This window comes from Heteronotia binoei, chromosome 18 (genome assembly GCF_032191835.1).
Source record: "Heteronotia binoei isolate CCM8104 ecotype False Entrance Well chromosome 18, APGP_CSIRO_Hbin_v1, whole genome shotgun sequence".
Taxonomy (NCBI): domain Eukaryota; kingdom Metazoa; phylum Chordata; class Lepidosauria; order Squamata; family Gekkonidae; genus Heteronotia; species Heteronotia binoei.
In genome coordinates, this window is record NC_083240.1 from 45,785,187 (window position 1) to 45,807,271 (window position 22,085).

General features: G+C 47.8%; 1 protein-coding gene across 4 annotated transcripts in view; it reads right to left on the reverse strand.

The window, feature by feature from the left end:
* The window catches only part of HNF1B (HNF1 homeobox B), a 121,780-nt gene that overhangs the window by 55,873 nt on the left and 43,822 nt on the right, over positions 1 to 22,085 (reverse strand). For 3 of the 4 annotated variants that reach the window (XM_060259420.1, XM_060259419.1, XM_060259422.1), the window contains exons 3-4: positions 20,072 to 20,336; positions 18,241 to 18,479 (exon numbers count right to left, since the gene is read on the reverse strand). In XM_060259420.1, coding sequence (XP_060115403.1) covers positions 18,241 to 18,479; positions 20,072 to 20,336 — 504 coding nt within the window. The remainder of the gene's footprint in view (positions 1 to 18,240; positions 18,480 to 20,071; positions 20,337 to 22,085) is intronic. The other variant, XM_060259423.1, reaches the window with a different exon arrangement.

The following is a 22,085-nucleotide window of genomic DNA, read 5'->3' on the forward strand; positions in this document are numbered from 1 at the left end:
TTATGAGCAATAAACAGAATTAATTATAAGAAAAATAACTGGAATGGGATATGAGAATGGGATATGCATGGGGTAGAGAAGGTAGAGAAAGAAGTACTTTTCTCCCTTTCTCACAATACAAGATCTCGTGGGCATTCAATGAAATTGCTGAGCAGTCGGGTTAGAAGGGATAAAAGGAGGTACTTCTTCACCCAAAGAGTGCTTAACAGGTGGAATTCACTGCCACAGGAGGTCGTGGCGGCTACAAGCATAGCCAACTTCAAGAGGGGATTGAATCAACATCTGGAGCAGAGGTCCATCAGTGGCTATTAGCATATTGTTGGAACTCTCTGTCTGGGGCAATGATGCTCTGTATTCTTGGTGCTTGGGGGAGCACAATGGGAGGGCTTCTAGTGTCTTGGTCCCACTGATGGACCTCCTGATGGCATTTGGGTTTTTTGACCACTGCGTGACACAGGGTGTTGGACTGGATGGGCCACTGGGCTGATACAACATGGCTTCTCTTATGTTCTCATGAATAAATTCAGCCGGGCAGACAAAGGAGCTTGTTCACCGCTGACTCCTGGATAGTCTGTCCCTATTTCCAGTACCCTCCCCCTTTTCAGAAGCTTCAAGGCCAATTGCCAGCACATACTAAGCATGTATAAATAACAATAGAACTTCACCTGAAATTCAAATCCTGTTTTGGGCTGAGCCTATGGGAAGAGTTTGGAAAGGGCAGCAGCTGGAGGAGGCCGGAGGGCTGCTGACCCCCCACCCCCAGCCCACTCAAGGCAGGCTGTTAAGCTGCTAAGGAATTTAGTGCTCCAGACAGGGCTGGAAAGACGGTGCAAGGCCAGTTCAAAACCCAGCATGGGCAGCCGTCAGTGGGGTCACTGAAACAGCCGCCATGGGGGGCTACAGACTTCTCCCCTGCCCCCCCCTTTCCATTGTGCAGGTGGGCATATTAAAGCTGGGATATTAACCTCCCCCAAGGAAGACACTTGGAAGCTGCAGGTTTCAAATTTTATGCACTCGGAGCATCCTTCGCACACAGGGTTGCAGGGGAATACCTGGAGATTTTGGGGTGGGGCCAGGGAAGGGTGGGGTTTGGGGAAGGGAGGGACCTCAAGCAAGGTACAAGGCCATAGAATCCACCCTCCAAAGCAGCCATTTTCTCCCAGGGAGCTGATCTTGGTCATCTGCAGACCATAGTAGCAGGAGATCTCCAGGTGCTACCTGGAGGTTGGCATTTCTATTTGCACATCATCTGTAGATGTGCACACCTGCCATAGAACCCATCAGTGACATTAGTAGATTCAGTCCTGCGAGCAACTCACTGTTGCCTGTCTCTCTCTCTCTCTCTCTCTCTTTTCTTCCTTCTGCATCACTGCTTGCTTTGCCAGGCTTGCTCAATCAAGCTACAGAGCAAAGCCTCTATTTTCTCCATTGGCTGACAGGTACATGAAGCAATTTATGTACAAAATGCCCAGCCATTTCATGTTTTCCTTTGGGTCTCAGGCTCAAAGTATTGACCATGAAAATTTTGTAATGAATGTCAGTAAATCAAAAGTAGGCTTGCAACTTACAGATACACACCTGAAAAACACCTGAACAGCATACTCAAGTTTGCTACAGCACAGACATTATAATCCAGATTTTAATGCAATAATTCAGAGCAAGAGGTGTTAGTTATCAGAGACTATTAAATAAACAAAATATTGAAAGAGTGCTAATGTTTTAATTATGTTTTATTAAAAGGGTTTTTTTTTAAAAAAAAAATCTTTATTTGTGCTTGCCTGTGTCCTTTATAAAGTTTATATCTCTACTACCTGGTGTTATATTTTACGACACGCATGGCCTGGCCTAAGATCTCATTTATGTGAGACTGAGCCCTCATAACACCTGAGTTTGACACTCCTGCTGTAGGGTTTTCAAGGCAAGAGATGTTGGTATTGCCTGCCTCTGCGTAGCAACCCTGGTGGTCTCTCATCCAAATACTAACCAGGGCTGACTTTGCTTGGCTTCTTTGATCTGCCGAGATCAGGCTCACCTGAGTCATCTGGGTCAGGGTTAAAGGCCAGTTAACACGTTAAAGGTAAAGGTAGTCCCCTGTGCAAGCACCAGTCATTTCTGACTCTGGAGCTGCTTTCACAACGTTTTTACGGCAGATGTTTTACAGGGTGGTTTGCCATTGCCTTCCCCAGTCATCTACACTCCCCACCCCCCACCCAACAAGCTGGGTACTCATTTTACCGACCTCAGAAGGATGGAAGGCCGAGTTAACCTCGAGCTGGCTACCTGAACCCAGCTTCCGCCAGGATCGAAATCAGGTTTTGAGCAGAGCTTAGGACTGCAGTACTGCAGCTTTACCACTCTGCGCCACGGGGCTCTTCAGTTAACACATTACCAGGGGTATTTCAAGGTAGATGCATCAGTCAAGCTACATCTACCTTGAAATGCTTGAAATGCTTCTTGAATTATAATGGTCATCATAAAACCTTTCTCTCATCGTACTTTTCAAATTACTTTCTCCTATGTGGCCACAGTGGCACGAGGAAGATTTCCATCTCTCTGCTTTATATGTTTGGGTTATCTTCCCAATTTTTTTTGTGGGGGAAAATATTAGAAAGTTTGTCAGATCTTAAGAGTTCAACAAAATTCTCACAAGGGGGTTGAACAACGGAGCCCAGATGCAAGTATTTGGGGGAAGAGGGAGAAGGAAAAAGCACAGTACAATTGAGAGGTATTGGAGCTCCAGTCCTGTGAGCTCCTGCTCAAAATGAGGCCTGCACATTACCAAATCCTCATGTTTGCTGAGTGAGGGTGTTCCAGGGGAGCTCTGTACCTCTCAAACTGTTGCATGGCCTTTTCTTTGCATGAACTGGTGCAGTTTTCTCCTCATCTTCCTCTCTTTCAGTGGCTGGGTACATGGACTTTGCTTTGTAAAATCAGATGTCTGCTTGTAAATTTGGCTTTGCAGCCAGCATATAATCGGGGCTGGGAGGAGAGGGTTATCACATCTGTATGAGCCCTTGTTAGTTTTTCCAGAGGAAGGCTCATACAGAGGAACAACTGCTTATACTTCAAGTGTTGACATTCAGAGCAAAAGATCCACAAGAAGGAAGTGTAAGGAAGTCCATTTGCATTGCTGAAAATATACATTTTAACATTACTGATAACTGACTTGCTGATTAATAATCCATAAAGTCCAAACATGGTGTCTTGTGTGTCCTTTTTTGGGAAATGGCACACACAAGGTTTTACAATAAGACACACACATACATACATACTGCACAATTGTTTTAGTGCACTGGCATCAGTCAGCAGATCTGGACTACTGGCAAATTTTCCTTCTGACATTTTCCTTTCTTAGAATCATAGAGTTGGAACTTGGAAGGGACCTCCAGGGTCACTGACTGTTCCCTGACTGATGCAGGGAACTCACAAACACCTCCACCACAGGATCTTCATTGCTGTCAGATGGCCATCTCTAAGATGTTCTTGAAACATCTCTAAGAAATGCTCTATGCTATCCTTCACAGAGATATATACTTCTCAGTCCATTTAAGTCAGTGGGCTTAAGAGGGTGTAAGTCTATTTAGGATGGCACTGTTAGTCTCACCGAAATCTTTGCCTGCCTTTCCCTGTGCACGCCGGCTATTCTCACATCCCACTTACCCCACCAGTGTACTCTGAATTAAAGATTTCATGTTAGTTTTGAAAGAGTAGGGTTGCCAATCCCCAGGTGGGGGCAGGGGATCCCCCGGTTTGGAGGCCCTCCCCCCACTTCAGGGTCATCAGAAAGCGGGGGGAGGGGAGGGAAATGTCTGCTGGGAACTCTATTATTCCCTATGGAGATTTATTCCCATAGAAAATCATGGAGAATTGATCTGCGGGTATCTGGGGCTCTGGGGGGGGGGCTGTTTTTTTGGGGTAGAGGCACCAAATTTTCAGTATAATGTCTAGTGCCTTCCCCCAAAATACCCCCCCCCCCCAAGTTTCAAAACGATTGGACCAGGGGGTCCAGTTCTATGAGCCCCAAAAGAAGGTGGCTCTATCCTTCATTATTTCCTATGGAAGGAAAGAATTGAAAAGGTGTGCCGTCCCTTTAAATATGATGGCCAGAACTCCCTTGGAGTTCAATTATGCTTGTCACAGCCTTGATCTTGGCTCCACCCCTAATGTCTCCTGGCTCCACCTCCAAATCCCCAGATATGTCTTGAATTGGACTTGGCAACCCTATGAAAGATCCATCTTGGATTCTGTAGTGAGCCATGATTTTGGACACAGCCCGTAGTCCTCTGTTCCAAAGAGATCTCTCCTAATATTCGAATTCCCAGGTGAGAAGGCCATAGATCAGGTGACAGCTCCTCTTGACCAGAAGTCCAGGAAATAAAATAAAATAAAATAAAAAGGATTAGAACAACGTCTGAGTCCAGGGGCACCTTGAAGACCAGCAGAGCTCGATTTGAGGTATATATTTCATGTGCATGCACACTTCTTTGGATACATGCATGCACATAAAAACTTATACCTTGAATAAAACTTTGTTGGTCTTCAAGGTGCCCCTTAAAGGACTCAGACTTTGTTCTGCTGCTTCAGACCAACATGGCTGCCCACCTGAACCTATAAAAAAGGATTGTGTGTGGTGATGGAGAGTGGGGACAATAAAGACTCAGTCTTAACGGCCTTTCCATCCATCTTGGAATAAACGAACACTGCTGAAAGCAAGCCCAGCAGCCCCAAACGCTAGAAACAAAAGTTGATGCTGGAAGGGTGAAAACACATCAAAGGCACCCAGGATCGTTCAAAGCTCCAACTTTAATTGTCAATTAAGCATGCATAAGGGGGGTGGGTGGACAGAAGAGGGGTGGAAACAATGCCATGACAACCCCTGGACCTCACGCTGGTGTGTTATTGTAAAGGCAGGCGGGGGAAACACTGAAAACAGCTGATTTTGCTGACAATGTGCTCGTGGGACATCTTGTAAGCAATCAGGCCGGGACAGAAGGGCAGGGTCCCCCTCCATCACCGCTATTGTGCGGACATTCCACTACAAGGGTCAGACCATGGTCAGGGGGGGAGGCGGCTAAAAGGCACACTCAGGGTGTTTGGGGTGGGTTTTTTTGCAGCCCCACTCATTAATCAGGGGTGGGATTTTAATCTCCAGCTACAGTTTCCATTGACACATCAGACTGCTTAAAACTGATGCAAACTCACAAGCCTTTTCATGTGTTAAGGTGAGAGGCCGTTCAAACGATGAATGCTTTTGTGTGATTCCCCAAAGAAAGTGTTGAATGTTAAATCCAGAGTGTATTTATTTTATTTACTTTACAGCCCAGCTTTCTCCCCATTGGCGACCCAAAGTAACTTTACTTTCTTATTCTCTCTTCCATTTTATCCTCAAAAACAACCCTGTAAGGTAGGTTCGACTGAGAGTGTGACTGGGAATTGGAGCCTGAGTTTCTCAGATTCCCGTCTGATATCTTAACCAGTACCCTACACTGGCTCTCACCAGGGGTCGTTTTGTAGAAAAATAGGTGGTACAGCTCATTAGCATTACTCATTAGCATATTCCACCCCCACCACCCCACCCGCCAAAAGCAACCCAATGCAAGAAAGGAGAGCCCTGGGTGAGTGAGGCCTGCTTGGGCTGGCTAGAGATCCAGCCAGCCCACGCAGGCCTCACTCACCTGGGGCTCTCCTTGGCTGCCCCCGCCCAAGTCAAAAGGCCAGCAAGCCACCCGCCGCCCAAAATCACATAAGAAGTGGAGATCCTTGTCTGATGCTCCGACTACTGCATGAAAAATGTCTTTGCTTGGTGCCGAAAGTTGAGTCAGCACCGAGGGAAGGAATGCAGGGATGGAGTTCTCCTGGTGAGGCTCCACCCCAGAGAGTGCCCTGTCTGCTGGTACCCAGCGGGATAGAGGGATCAGACAGAGGGATCGGATGCAGCAATCAGCACCATTTGCAGGGCCACCACAGTCTAGGCCCCAGCCTTGATTCCCCAGCCGCTCAGCCTCTGGAGGGGTGGGCACCTGCAACACGGCCTCTGAAGGTTATCTCAGATGGGGGGCAGGAACACGGGCAACCAGGATGGGTGGTTCCTTCAGGTCCCCTGATCCCGAGCTGCCAAAGACTTTAGATTATGGGCGTTTTCCCACAGAGCTTACCTCGGAGCGACGTCCCTCTTCACTGCGCAGCGTCTGCGTGGATTTCCCACCAACTGCTCCGCATAACCAGGAAGAGCCGCGGCTTTTGCGTTGCTAACGTAAACTGGGTTTTAGCGGTTTACATCTGCGATGCAAAAGGTCCGGCACTTCCTGGTTATGCAGAGCAGTTGGTGGGAAATCCGCGCAGACTAGGCTTCCCAATCCCCCCGCTTTTCCGGGAGGCTCCTGGGTTCCCAGCTTCATCCCCCGGTCTCCAGAAATCAGGAAGCGGGGGGGGGGGGGGTGGGGGGTGGAGGGGGGGGAGAACATACCTGAAGCGTTCATGTTGGTGTAGAGCTCCTGAGTCCTGAGCAGTTTGTAAAATTTCTGCCCCTTTAAGGCTGGGCAGGAAGGAGGAAACAGGAAGGGCTTCGGAGAACGGCCCCGCCCTTTCTTTGCTTTCGTTTTCAGAGCAGGCAGAGGGAAGAAGACCAAGTGCGGTAAGTGTTTGTTTGTGTGTGTGAGAGAGGGAGGGGGCAGGGAGGGGGGAATTCCCTGGTATGGAGGCCCTCCCCCTTCCTTTAGAAAGCGTGGGGGGGGGAGGGAAATGTCTACTAGGCACTCTATTATTCCCTATGGAGAACAATTCCCATAGGGAATAATAGGGAATTGATCCGTGGGTATTGAGGGCTCTGGGGGGGCTATTTTTTGAGGTAGAGGCACCAAATTTTTAGTATAGCATCTAGTGCCTCTCCCCAAAATACCCCCCAAGTTTCAAAACGATTGGACCAGAGGGTCCAATTCTATGAGCCCCAAAAGATGGTGCCCCTATCCTTAATTATTTCCTATGGAAGAAAGGCATTTAAAAAGGTGAGCTGTCCCTTTAAATGTGATGGCCAGAACTCCCTTGGAGTTCAATTATGCTTGTCACATCCTTGTTCCTGGCTCCACCCCCAAGGTCTCCTGGCTCCACCCCCAAAGTCTCCTGGCTCCGCCCCCAAAGTCCCCAGATTTTTCTTTAATTGGACTTGGCAACCCTAGCGCAGACGCTGCGTGGTGAAGAGGGACGTCGCTCCGAGGTAAGCTCTGTGAGAAAACGCCCTAGGAGTTCTCGGTGTAGTACCATTCCAAGGTAATCTTCAGAGGCTGTGTTGCAGGTGCCCACCCCTCCAGAGGCTGAGAGACTGGGGAATCAAGGCTGGGGCCTAGACTGTGGTGGCCCTGCAAATGGTGCTGATTGCTGCACCAATCCCTCTATCCCGCTGGGTACCAAGCAAAGACATTTTTCATGCAGTAGTCAGAGCATCAGACAAAGATCTGGGAAATCCGGGTTAGATTTCCCACTCTTTCAGAGAGTAGCCTTGGAACAGTCACTCTCTTCCAGCCTAACCTACTTCACAGGGCTGTTGTGAAGATAAAGTGGAGGAAGGAAGAACCATATTGTAAGCTGCTTTGAGTCCCAGTTGGTGATAAGAGCTGAGTATCATCAATATATCTAAATAAGTAAAAAAAGAAGAAAAACCCTAAATGTTTTCTGGGGCAGGCAGAGCTTGCACTGCATAGAGAGGTTGAGAGCGAAAAGAGAATCAAGAAGTCCTCTCATTTGAGCGGCCAGAACAGACAGTACAAGGCAGGGGTGTCGAACTCATTTGTTATGAGGGCTGGATCTGACATAAATGAGATCTTGTTGGGCCAGGCCATGTGCATCATAAAACATACTGCCAGATAGCAGAAATATAAACTTTATAAAGGACACAGATAAACACGATTAAATATATTTTTTAAAAAAACCTTAAAACATGATTAAAATATTAGCATTCGTTGGTGTTAAAGGTGTTTTCTTTGTATCTTTCCCCTACAATCCAGGGAACTGGACAAAGGAAGCTCTGGCTCTTTCCTTCCTTCCCCAGAGGACCAGAAAGTGAAGGAGCCTCAGCCAACAGAAAGAAGAGAAGCTTGGCTCAGTAGCTCTGCTGTGTGATTGAGAGCGCCTGGGAAAGCAAGCTATCCCTCCCTCCCTTCCTTCCCAAGGAAAGAGCCTCAGCCAATGGAGAAAATAGAGGCTTTGCTCTGTAGCTCCTATGTGATTGAGAGAGCCTGGCAAAGCAAGCTGTGATACAGAAGGAAGAAAGAGAGGGAGAGAAGGAAACAGACATCAGCCAGTTGCTCAGGGGCCTGATAGGAGCCCTCTGGGGGCCTGATTTGGCCCCCAGGCCACATGTTTTACACCTAGGCTTGCCAATCCCTGGGTACCAGCTTTCCCAGTCTCCTTCCCGCCCCCAGTCAGCTGGCTGGCAGGGTGAAGCCCCGCCCCCAAAGCCATCATGTGATTTTTCCCCCCCTCCGGAGGCTCCAGTCTCGGATTGGAAAGCTTTCCTCTTGGGATGGGGTGTCTGTGTTACTTGGAAGAAGCTGGCTGCAACTCGTAAGTAGAGAGGCCAAGCCCTCACTTCAGAGCCACCAGAAAATGGAGGGAGTGGGGGAGGGGAGGAACATCTGCTGAGCACTTCATTATTCCCTATGTGGGAATTGATCTGTGGGAATACCCAATTCTCATAGGGTATAATGGGGAATTGATCTGGAGGTTTCGGGGGCTCTGGGGAGCTGTTTTTTTGAGGTAGAGGCACTAAATTTTCAGTATAGTATCTAGTGCCTCTCCCCAAAGTACCCCCCAAGTTTCAAGACGATTGGACCAGGGGATCCAATTCTATGAGCCCCAAAAGAAGGTGCCCTATCCATTATTTCCTATGGAAGGAAGACATTTTAAAAGGTGCGCTGTCCCTTTAAATGTGATGGCCAGAACTCCCTTGGAGTTCAATTGTGCTTGTCACACCCTTGTTCCTGGCTCCACCTTCAAAGTCTCCTGGCTCCACCCCCAAAGTCCCCAGATATTTCTTGAATAGGACTTGGCAACCCTATTTACACCCTTGGCATAAGGCATATTCATACGAGGTTCTCAGGAGCAGTCCCAGGTTCATGCTTTGGTTGTACCATTGAAAGATAGATAGATAGATAGATAGATAGATAGATAGATAGATAGATAGATAGATAGATAGATAGATAGATAGATAGATAAATTTATTGTCATTGTTCTCAACAAAAGAGAGCAACGAAATGAGGTGCTCTTCCACAAACATACCAACACATCAAACACACATATTCATAAACTATTTAAATACATCTAAAACCATTTAAACCATTAAAATCATTTAAACCATTTAAATCCATCTAAAACAGATAATCATTCATAAAACCATTAAAACCATATAAACCATTTAAATACATCTAAAACAAATAATCATTCATAACCCTGCATTTAACCTAACCACAGCACTTGGATAGAAACTGTCCTTAAATCTGTTTGTCCTAGCCTTCAACACTCTAGATCGTCTACCTGACGGTAAGATCTCAAATAGCAAATGGCCCAGATGTGAAGGGTCCCTTAGGATCATTTGTATCTTCCTTTTACATCCCATATTATACAGATCCACCAATGAACAGCCACTCAATACAAAGAAGTTTCTCCAGTAGGGCAAAAAGTGGCTCTCTGGGCCAGGATGAGAAAACAGCATGACTCAAGACTCCTCTCCCCACATGCTGTGACTGATTTGATCTCCTGCTTGTCTGGGATTTTCAGTTCTTCACTTAGGACTCCTGCCGCACATCTGGTCTAGGAGCCCAGGAAAGACTGGGGGAGGTAGAGGAGGACGATGTAATGTTTTTTAAAACCTGGTCCAACAGCACATTTTTTGAGAAAGGCCCTTCTCTGTTTAAGGCACTGAAGAGTGCCACCCGTCAGAGAAGGCAATGGAACTAGGCAATCTGACACCAAATGAGGCTCTAGTTTTGCATCATTACTCTGCGGCTGCTAGACTAGACTTCGTTGTCCCTCTTGGGGGCAGTTCTGTGGTAAATTATATTGACCAACAGGTGGTAATGTCAGAAGGCCAGCCATGTTAGTGTGGGGGGGAGAGGGGGATTGCCCTCAAGTCACAGTTGACTTATGGTGACCCCTGCTGGTGTTTTCAAGGCAAGGGACATTCCGAGCTGGTTTGCCATCGCCTGCCTCCGCGTCACAACGCTGGTGCTCCTTGGTGGTCTCCCTCCCAAATCCTAGCCGTGGGCAGCCCTGCTTAGCTTCTGAGATTTGATGAGATTGGGCAGGGTTGGGGGCAGGGGATCCCCTGATTTGGAGGCCCTTCCCCCACTTCATGTGGGGGGAAAGTGGGAGGGAGGGGAAATGTGCACTGAGCACACCAGTATACCCTATGGAGTCTAGTCCCCATGGAGTATAATGGAGAATTGATCCATGGGTATCTGGGGCTCTGGGGAGGCTGCTGTTAGAGGTAGAGGCACCAAATTTTCAGTATAGCATCTGGTGCCCCTCCTAAAAAAAGCGCCAAGTTTCAAAACAACTGGACCAGGGGGTCCAATTCTATGAGCTCTCAAAGAAAGTGCCCTCATCCTCCATTATTTCCTATGAAGGGAAGGCGTTTACAAGGTGCACGGTCCCTTTAAATGTGTTGGCCAGAACTCCCTTCAGAGCTCAGTCGTACATGTCGCACCTTTGCTCTTGGCTCCACCCCCAAAGTCTCCTAGCTCCACCCCCAAAGTCCTAAGTCGGACCTGGCAGCCCTAAGATCTGGCCAGGCTGGGGCTGTTGCTAGCCAGGTCAGGGCCTCTTAGTCTGTAGCAGCAGCGTAATATCAGGGACTATGGCAACTTAAAAAGTCAGAGAGACTGGTGAAAGCTCCTGCTAGAATTCACATGAGCACATGGAGCTGCCTTATACTGAATCGGACCTTTGGTCCATTGAGGTCAGTATTATCTCCTTAGACTGGCAGCAGCCAGTGCGGATTAAACCCTATGGAGGCAGTCAAAATCTCGGGGGTCCCCTTGCAAATGATCTCAGAGTGCTGGCCCTGCTGCAGCCTGCGGGAACCTTCTCAGAAGCCCCTTTGACAAAGCTGCAGGGGAGCGGCAGAGAGAGGCAAACTTGGCGACAACGCCAGCAGCAGCCGCACCAGGCAAATCAGGCAAAGAGCAGCTCAGTTGCTGGCTGCATGTGCAGGCTTCCAAGGGCTGCAAGCGGGGGACGAGGGGGGGGGGGAGCTGGCCTGCAGCCCCTAAAGGCATGGGAGCCCATAGGCCAGTGCCTGCTTGGCCTAATCCGGCCCAGCAGCAGCTCTCCAGGGTGTTGGGTAGAAATGACCCTGGGGATCACCTGGATTACAAGTGATCTCCAGGTGAAAGAGATCCGTTCCCCTGAAGAGAATGGCTGCTTTGGAGGGTGAGCTCTGTGGCATTATACTCTGTTGAGGTCCCTTCTCTTCCTAAAACCCAGCTGCCCCCAAGTTCTCCAGGAATTTCCCAAGTGGGAGTTGGCAGCTCTTCCTGCTACCCAACCCTTTCAACGAGAGATGCCAGGGACTGAACCTGGGGCCTTCTATATGCCAAGCAGATGCTCTACCACAGAGCCACGGCCCCTCCCGATAAATAGATTTTGTCAGTCTTTAAAGTGACACGGAACACCTGTTTAATAAGGGTAGGTGGGGTTTGGGGCTGTGTTTTTGTTGTTACTGTAAGTATTGTTGATTCCGCACTACCCTTGCTCCGCACCAGGCTTCTGTTTCTCTCTGGAGCAAGCTAGCAATTTCGCACCAGCTGCTCCACATCACCATTTTGTGCAAAATGGAGCCGCTGGTGCGAAATCGCTTGTTTGATCCAGAGAGAAACGGAAGCCTGGCGCAGAGAGAGGTTAGTGCAGAAGCAGCCTTAGTTGCCCTAAGAGCACTTCAGTTTTAAAGTGGAAGAGGAACGTTTTAAATAAAGAATGGATTTATCCAAAGAATCCTGGGAACTGCAGTCTGGGGAGAACTGCAGTCCATACACGATTATCTGCACTTCCAGTATTATGTCAATCTCTGTTTCCTCCTTAACTACAGTTAGCAGCCAGAGGGAAGACAGCGTGGTATAGCCCCGTCTTCTCTGATCTTGGAAGCTAGGCAGGGTCAAGACTTGGAAGGGAGACCACCAAGGAAAACTGCAGAGGAAGGCCATGGGCAGCCACGCCTGCTTCTTACTCGCCTCGAAAGCCCCTTGATGGAGTGGAAGCTAAGCGGGGTCAGGACAAATGCTCCCTCTAAGTTTGCAAAGCCTTGTGAGCAAAAATGCTACTTTGTGAGCTTAGCGCAGAGACATTTGGAATCTGACAAAGGGGAACCCCTAATGGAAGGCTGTTGATCTCTGAGGCTCCACCTGCAACTGTCTACACAGCAATTGTAAAAGCTGGAGAGAGTCTAAATATAAGTTTGAAGGAAATATTGGGCATTCCATTACTGAATTACTTTCCCTAGTGTACTGCAGCCTGAAGAAGGCAAATGAAATGGAGAGTTACCCAGGCGATCCGCTGCTGCTGCTGCTGTTGCGGTGACATCAGCCCTCTATTGTAATTTGACCAATGTTGTTAAAATCGGGCATCTCGTGTGGAGTGTGGCTTTGTCAATAATACTGATAATAAATGTTTCAAAATATAGAGTAGCAAGCCAAGACTTGTATCAACACTTGTTACTTTTTCCCCCTTTTGTTACAAAATCCCCAGGAGGGGGCAGGGGATCCCCCAGTTTGGAGGCCTTCCCCTCCCCTGCTTCAGGGTCATCAGAAAGCGAGGAGGGGGGAGATGTCTGCCGGGCACTCTATTGTTCCCTATGGAGATTGATTCCCATAGGGTATAATGGAGAATTGATCTGTGGGTATCTGGGGCTCTGGAGGGGCTATTTTTTGAGCTAGAGGCACCAAATTTTCAGCATAGCATCTGGTGCCTCTCCTCAAAAGACCCTCCAAGTTTCAAAAAGATTGGACCAGGAGTCCAATTCTATGAGCCCCAAAAGGAGGTGTCCCTATCCTTTATGATTTCCAATGGAAGGAAGCAGGGCCGGTGCATGGAAGAGGCAAAGTAGGTGGTCACCTAGGGCGCCACCTGGCCTAGGGGGCACCAAGGGGTGTGCCCTTTCCGATGCATGACTCTGGCTCCTGACCACTGTCCCCTTGTCCTCTCCCATCACCAAGCTGCCCTCAACAAAGCCAAGCCACCCCCCTCTCCCCAATGTGCGACTTGGTCTCCCACCTCATCCTATTCTGCCACCTTCTTTCCTGGTGTGGCCAGCAAGCACTTATTACACAATTTTTTAATAACATATCACATTTTTTTAAAAAAAATTAAAAATCAGTAAATTAAAGATGTGAAAAGTTTCAAGTTTGGCGCTCTTCATTTCCCCTATTTTTTTTAAAATAATGGGGGGGGGGGCCCTAGTGGGTAATTCGCCTAGGGCACCAGAAAGCCAACACCGGCCCTGGAAGGAAGGCATTTAAAAGGTGTGTGTTCCCTTTAAGTGTGATGGCCAGAACTCCCTTTGGAGTTCAATGATGCTTGTCACACCCTTGCTCCTGGCTCCACCCCCAATGTCCCCTGGCCCCACCCCCAAAGTCCCCAGATATTTCTTGAATTGGACTTGGCAACCCTAGGAACCACCAAGGAAGACACTGCCGAGGAAGGCAATGGGCTGGCCAACCACTTCTGCTTCTCACTTGCCTTGAAAGCCCCTAGCTGGGGTCTCCATAAGTCGTTTGTGACTTGATGGCCCCTAGGTACATATTCACAATGGGCGGGCCTCACCTTGGGTTGCCACTTCTGGATGGGGAAATATCTAGAAATTTTTGGGGAAGGGAGGGGACCAGTGCAGCTGAGTCCACCCTCCAAAGTAGCCATTTTCTCCAGGGGAACTGATCTCTGTAGCCTGGAGCCCCACTGGAAAAGCAAGAGCTCTCCAGGTCCCACGGAGATGGCTTTCCCAAGCAAAGCTGACCGTTCTTGTCCCTCCATTTGTAACCACAAATGTTTGAGATTCCGCAATACCTCTCGTGAAAAGCAGTACGGAACAGAACTGTTTTCCAGGGGGCTTGCTGTGGGCACGGCCTCTCATTCCAAGAGTCTGCAATGCATCGAAGCTCCCTCCGCCACCCGTGCTTTAAAAAGGAGGGGGGGATGCTCCATTGTTTCACAAAGCAGCAGCAAGAGTCCAAAGAAAGGGCTAGTGACCCCACCGTGACCCCCACGCGACCCTAGCGCTTGTCAGAGAGCTGATTTCTTTTGTTTGCCTGTAGAGCTCACTGACTTTGGTGTGTAGATTACAGGTACACGAACAATGGGGATTGTTTTTCCCAACAATGTGCTCTGCTCCACGCCACTCACTGAAAGCAGCCTCCCCCCCCCTCCTCAATCCCAGATTAAGCTCTTCTCTCCTCCTGCAGCACTGTGCCCCTTCCCAGCCTCCAGTTTAGATTTCGCTCCCTTTTAACACAGAGGCTCACTTTGGTGGCCATCGAAGGCCTTCCTCCCAAAGAACTGCAAAAGCAAAAGCCAAGATGTGACAAGGGACAAACACAAAAGAAACAAGCCCTCCTCCTAGCCATGGCTTCATTCTAGAAGGAAGGGTTTAAGTTAGGAGGCTAAAGAATCAAGAGTTTGGCTTCTGTCTACCTGGCTGTATTTGACAGGTAACTTCTATGTTGGTGCAGCGGTCAGAGCGTTGGACTAGGACAAGGGTGGCCAAACTGTGGCTCTCAAAGCCCCCACCACCCGGTCAGGCAGCTTGGAGAAGGCATATTATTTCTCCAAGCCAAGTCAATCGGCAGCTTGGAGAATGCATTTAAAGTTGCTTTCTTTCTATCTCTCCCTTCCTCCCCCTCCTCATCTTCCTTCCTTCCTCCCTCCCTCCCTTCCTTGCAGCTCTCAAACATCTGGTATAAATGAGGTATAAATGAGAGAAATAAATAAATAATATGCACAGTGCACTCTGTTTGAAGAAGTGTGGATTGTAAAATGTTGCAGTTCTCAGGATGGCAGCAGGGCAGCTTTTTTTGAGGGTGGAGCAGAATACTTTCTTCCCTCATTGTTTTCCCACTAAAACACCACCCATCCAAGCTGCTTTCACTATTTTACATGTGGGTGTTTTTAGTTTTCACCCCAGAAGGGGTTAGTGGCCCCAGTTGGTGCTTTCCGATGAAAAAACCACAAGGAAGGAAAGGGTTAACCCCCTTCCCATTGCCGTTCTCCCATCCCACACCCCCCAAAACAAGCCCAGATGCTCCATTGTGGAAAAATAAAACTATTTTAAAATGATCATGGAACTAAATGTAACATAGCTAGTTCTGCCCAGGGCTTTTTTGTGTGTGGTAAAAACAGCCCAGCTGGAACTCATTTGCATACCACACCCCTGACATCGCCATTGTGCCACACGGGGCTTTTTGTAGGAAAAAGCCCAGCAGGAACTCATTTGCATATTAGGCCACACCCCCTGACACCAAGCCATCTGGAACTGCATTCCTGTGCGTTCCAACTCAAAAAAGGCCTGGTTCTGCCCTAAGAGAATGTTAGCTGTAATTTGGGAAGCCCTTGGTTCTGATCTCACTTCTCACTCGAGACCCTTCAGCCAGCCAAGCTCTCCCCCCTAACCCCCCTCCCAAATCTGGAAGTAATAACGCAGGCCTACCTCAGAGGGGCGCTGCTGTCGGCATTACAACAAAATAATACATGGAAAATATTTTGAGGACTGAAATGGCTATATCAGTGCTAAGTATTATTTCCTTCCTTCCAGTGGAGAGAGGGCGTTTTAGAGCAGATCTAGTTAGCCATGCAGTTGACACAGACTCTCCCCCTCTCTCCCCCTCCCGTAAAGAAGCAAACATATTATAAATAATAGCTGAGTATATAAATCCCAAAACAAACCAGAACCAGTCATCCCTGTCAGGCTGTATCAAGCTTGCTAACCCTGGGTTGGGAAATCCCTGGATATCTGAGGATGGAGCTTTGGGGGAGGGACTTCAGCAGGGGGCAAGGGCATGGACTCCACCCTTCGAGGCAGACCTTTTCTCCAGGGAACCAGGTGTGATTCTGGGAGAGCTCAAGGTCCCACCTGGAGGTTGGCAGCCCTAGATTGTATCCAAAGAGAGGGTTGGGCATAAATGGCAGCTTATTGCCATGAAACCTCCACGTACAGAAGCAGACTATCTCTAGATTCAAGGCTGTTAGGAACAAACAGCAGAAGTGAATGGCTGCATTCCTTTCAAATCAAGTTGCTTCATGATCCCAGAGGCCTTTCCCAGCCAGCTCAGCTGTCAGGAGATCACTCAATTAGAGACGCCAGAGTTTGAACCTGGGACCTTCTGCCTTGCTCAGGAGGCAAAGACAGGCTGGTTTATAGACTCGTAGCCATAGATTCAGGTAGACCAGGTTCAAGGCTGCTATAAGCTCACAACAAGCTTTCCCCAAGCAAGGCCCCTTTACTCTGCTCATTATGATATTTTGCCTGATCCAGCAACACATTTTTTTTTAATGATGGTGAACTTGGAAAATGCAAAACAGACACAAGTCCTGGGTTGGGGTGATTTCAGTGACAGAAGATTCTTTTCAAAGTCTGCACTAGAATTCCCGTGCTGATCTTTGCATATAAAGGGACAGCTATGAAAAGAGGCGGACTTTCCATCACACCCCCATCTCAGATGCACAGGTCCTATGTAGGCTACCAAAGGATACCCATTCCTAACAACTTTCCTTAGCCTGGTTTCCCCTAAGCATCCTGGGAAATGTAGTTTGATAAGGTCCTAAGAAATTGTAGCCTCTCCTTGCTGAAATATAATTTCCCTGGAGGTGTTCTATTATTTTGTTTCAGGTGGTGGTAGACAAATAGCATTTCCAGAAATTTTAAAGCCATGAGATGAAGGGAAAACTTGAAATGTTGAGAATAATTGAAACATATGCACTACTTCTTTATCAAATCTGAATTTATTTTACTGCTTTAATAGCATAAAACTTACTTAAAATATTTCACTCAGAGACCAACAAGAATCAGCGCTCCTTTCATCAGTGTATCTGAAGGAGGAAGCTTTGACTCCCAAAATCTTAAGAACATAAGAGAAGCCATGTTGGATCAGGCCAATGGCCCATCCAGTCCAACACTCTGTGTCACATAAGAACATAAGAGAAGCCATGTTGGATCAGGCCAATGGCCCATCCAGTCCAACACTCTGTGTCACATAAGAACATAAGAGAAGCCCTGTTGGATCAGGCCAGTGGCCCATCCAGTCCAACACTCTGTGTCACATAAGAACATAAGAGAAGCCATGTTGGATCAGGCCAATGGCCCATCCAGTCCAACACTCTGTGTCACACAGTGGCCAAAAAAATTATACACACACACACACACACACTGTGGCTAATAGCCGCTGATGGACCTCTGCTCCATATTTTTATCTAAACCCCTCTTGAAGGTGGCCATGCTTGTGGCCGCCACCACCTCCTGTGGCAGTGAATTCCCTTCCAAATCTTGCTGGTCTAGAAGGTGACAGTGGACTCAAATCTAAATGTTAATCTCAGATTCCAGAGAGGCTCTGCCACCACCAGCAGCAACAACCATGGCTTTTTTGGTAGAAAAAGCCAGGCAGGAATCATTTGCATATTAGACCACACCCCCTGACATCACCATTGTTTTGCACAGGGCTTTTTTGGAAAAAGCCCAGCAGGAGCTCATTTGCATATTAGGCCACACACCCTGACACCAAGCCAGCTGGAACTGAGTTCCTGTGCATTCCTACTAAAAAAAATAAAAAATAAAGCCCTGGGAACAACAAAGTCTTATTTTCTACAAAAAAGCCCAGCAGGAACTCATTTGCATATTAGGCCACACACCCCTGCCACCAAGCCAGCTGGAACTGAATCCCTGTGCGTTCCTGCTCAAAAAAAGCTCTGCTTATAGAAGTTTAAAGCCTATTATGTTTTCTGTGGCAAAAGTTTTTGTGAGCTAGTGCCAGGATCATCAGACATCCATTAGTCTTGTTTACCAGTTCTTGCCCTGCCCTGTGATGAACTGCTTTTTTTTTAATTTTAACAACCAAAAGGAAGTGAACAATAAAATGAAACATGATTTCCCCCTCTCTGTCCTTCCATCCGTTATTTCCCTAATAACCACAACAACGGCAAAAGTTCTTGTAAAATGCATCACCCCGATTCCCATTTGGCTGGCAACGTCCTCCCACCATGCCTGCTTACCTGCCATTTTGCTTGGGGGGGAAGAGCTGGGCTGTGCGTGGTGAGGGGAACTGTGCGAAAGCAAAAGGTTCATGCTATGAGGCTGACCCGTACTGTAGGCATCCATGGCCAGCTTCTGGCGAAACGCCTCTTCTTTCCTCCGGTTTGCAAACCAGTTATAGACGCGGACTTCCGTCACCAAATTTGAACCCAGTCCGTGAGCTTTAGAAGGGGACACACCCCGTTGGAGACATTCTGCCCTAGGGGAGAAGAATTAAGAAGGGGTTGGTGATAAACCCATGGAGATGTTATGATACTAGGCCTGTCCTGCTAAGGTTGCTGCCCTCCAGGCAGGGTAGGGTTGCCACTCTCCAGGTGGTTCCTGGAGGTCTCCTGCTATTAGAATCGACCTCCAGATGACCAAGATCAGTTCCCCTGGAAAAAATGGCTGCTTTAGAGGGTGGACTCTATGGAATTATATCGTGCTTTGAGACTCCTTTGGGTAGAGAAAAGCAGGGTATAAAAACCAGCTCTTCTTTTCTTCTTCTGAGTGTCCCATGATCACCCGACAAGTTCTCATGGCAGAGCGGAGGTCCAAACCAGACACTAGCCCACACTGGCTCCATCTTTTTAATAGGGTTGCCAATCTCCAGTTGGGAGCAGGAGATCCCCTGGTTTGGAGGTTCTCCTCCTCTTCAAGGTTATCAGAAAGCACGGGGCGGGGGGTTCGCTGGGCACTCCGTTATTCCCTATGGAGACTGATCCCCATAGGGTATCATGGAGAATCAATCCATGGATATCTGGGGCTTGGGGGGACTGTTTTTCAAGGTAAAGGCACCAGATTTTCAGCATAGCATCTGGTCCTTCTCCTCAAACTGTCCCCCCCCATTTCAAAAAGACTGGGCCAGGGGGTTCAATTCTATGAGCCCCCAAAGAAGGTGCCCCATCCACCATTATTTACAATGAAGGGAAGGCATTTAAAAGACATACAGTCCCTTTAAATGTGATAGCCAGAACTCCCTTGGGAGTTCAATCGTGCCTGTCACAGTCTTGCTCCTGGCTCCACCCCCAAAGTCCCCAGATATTTCCTGAGTCAGACCTCAACCATCAGCCTGGTGGAACAGCTCCTTTTTACAAGCCCTGGGGACGTGTATGAAGTCCCACAGGGCCCAATAATAATTTAATAAGAATCTTTCAGGAGAGACTGTTAACGTTTGCAACGGATCGCCATCTAGTGATCTGATGTTATATAGGTTTTAATGATTGTCATATATATTTTAACTGCATTATTTTTGTTTTATTGTCTGTTGTAACTCACCCTGAGCCTTCTGTGCAGGGCGGGGGGGCTAGAAATCTAATAATAAAGAAACCTAATAATAATAAATAATAAATAAACTGGCAGATTTCTCTTCAGACCCTTTTCTTCCTGCTAAGTACCGATGGACCAGACAGTGGAATGTGGATTCCTTTCAACCTCAAGCTGATGTACATCCACAGAACTTTCCAAGTCTAATTCATTCCACTACAGAGGTTTGATGTACGGAGATCTAGCAGGCCAAAAGACGTGGATGCAGGGTTACAATCAGCATGAGGGATCAGTCAAAACCTGTGCACACTTGACCGACCGATAGGTTTCCTCTGCTGTTTACTTATGCTAGAATTTTAGAAGAGCAGGTTCCTTCCTTCTGACAGAACATGCTAAACATTTTTACACAATGGGCATTGGGTACTAACAAAGCCTCTGCCTTCTGCCAACAAGCTGATAGTTCATCAGGCACCAGCGGCCGGAAGTTCTGCATTTTGCTCAGAAAAGGGCTTGCTTTGGTTTTTCCCAGGATGACTGTTTCTTTACCTGTTGCACTCCTCCACCAGCGCTTCCCTTTCCTCCTTGCTGGGGTTCTTTTGCCGTTCATAGGCTTGGTACAAGATCTGTTGGGAAGCAGGGCCCCATTTGAAGCGATTCCGACGCATCTTCTTGCTGGGCGTTTCGACACAGGGGTCATCTATTTGGCCCACGCCCTGGCTTTGCTGGTTGAACTCTGGAAAGAGAAACAGCAGCTGATCTTGACTGGTTTTGTCTGTCATATTTCCAGAACCCTGGACTGTCTGGTTGAATTCTGAAAGAGAAAGGAGCAGATTTGATCGGGCCTGTAGCCCCGGTCACTCAAAAAGAAAGAAATCTTCATGCACAGATTACTTTGACCTCTGTAGGACCAGCCTGATTACCTGGACTGACCTTTCCTATCACGTAACCAGGGTTGTGCCCATGGCTGTCCCAAGCATAGAGGCAAACTAGGTAACCAACCGGGCCACTGAAATTCTAGGGGAGGGCCTGTCTCATCTATATGTAAGAGACATTCTGTTGGAGGTATACAAAGACAGTTTAGCAGCTCACTGACTGGAGGAGATCCTAGCACAGGGGTGAGCAAACTTCACCTTGGGAGCCACATGTGGCTCTTTCACACATATTGTGTGGCTCTCAAAGCCCCCACCGCCCCATTAGCCAGCTTGGAGAAGGCATTTGTCTCTTTAAATCACTTATTTAAGCCAAGCCAGCAGGCAGCTTGGAGAATGCATTTAAAGTTAAAGTTGTTTTCTTTCCACCTCTCTCTTTATCCCCCTCCCCATCTATTTTCCTTCCTTCCTTCCTTCCTTCCTTCCTTCCTTCCTTCCTTCCTTCCTTCCTTCCTTCCTTCCTTCCTTCCTTCCTTCCTTCCTTCCTTCCTTCCTTCCTTCCTTCCTTCCTTCCTTCCTGTCTTGTGGCTCTCAAACATCTGACGTTTATTCTATGTAGCTCTTATGGTAAGCAAGTTTTGCCACCTCTGTCCTAGTAACATGTACCTTTTTTACTACAATAGCCTCAGCTGAACACAGACATTGTTGTAAAAAAAATGAAGTAGTATTGCCAACCGCAAGACCATTCCAGCAGCTGCAAGTGGAGGAGTGGGGAAGCAAACTCGGTTCTCCCAGATAAGAATACGCACACTTAACGACTACACCAAACTGGCTCTCATATGAATACATGAAGCTGTCTTATACTGAATCAGACCCTTGGTCCATCAAAGTCAGTATTGTCTACTCAGACTGGCAGCAGCTCTCCAGGGTCTCAAGCTGAGGTTTTTCACGCCTATTTGCCTGAACCCTTTTTAGTTGGAGATGCTGGGAATTGAACCTGGGACCTTCTGCTTTCCAAGCAGATGCTCTACTGCTGAGCCACCTTCCCTCTCAGTCAAGTTGCAGCTTATGGCAAGCCCTCATGGGTTTCTCAAGGCAAGAGATGTCCGGAGGCGGTTTGCTATTGCCTGTCCCTTCATAGCAGCTTTGGACTTCCTTGGTGGTCCCCCAAGATCAGACTAGCCTGGGCTCTCAGAGCCAGTGGGAAGTTTTGCCCTGTAAACATGTGTTCATCCAAGAAACAATAAAAATAAAAACCGGGATTCCTTTTTAAACAGATGTATGGAACATCTATATAACAAACTGGTAACCATTTACTTGTAGAGAGTTGCTTCCCAATAATCCTCTGGGAATTGTAGTTTTGCAAGGGTGCTGAGAATTCTGGGAACCTTCCCAAAACTACAGTTCCCAGGGCTCCTAAGAGGGCAGCAGAATTGCAAAAGACCCTTGCCTAAGATATTATGGAGTCACCACCAGACAGAGTGAATGATATGGAGAGACAGAACAATGATGCAGGATACAGCAATTTTGTAAATTAAGGATAAGATTGGGTGTCTTTCACATTTTTATCCTATCTTCCTCCCTCCAGGAAGCTCAGGGCTCAGGTATGTGGCTCTTCCCTCCTCCATATTATCCTCATGATAATTTTGGGGAAAACACAGCTCAAGGTCACCCATTGAGAATTATGGCTG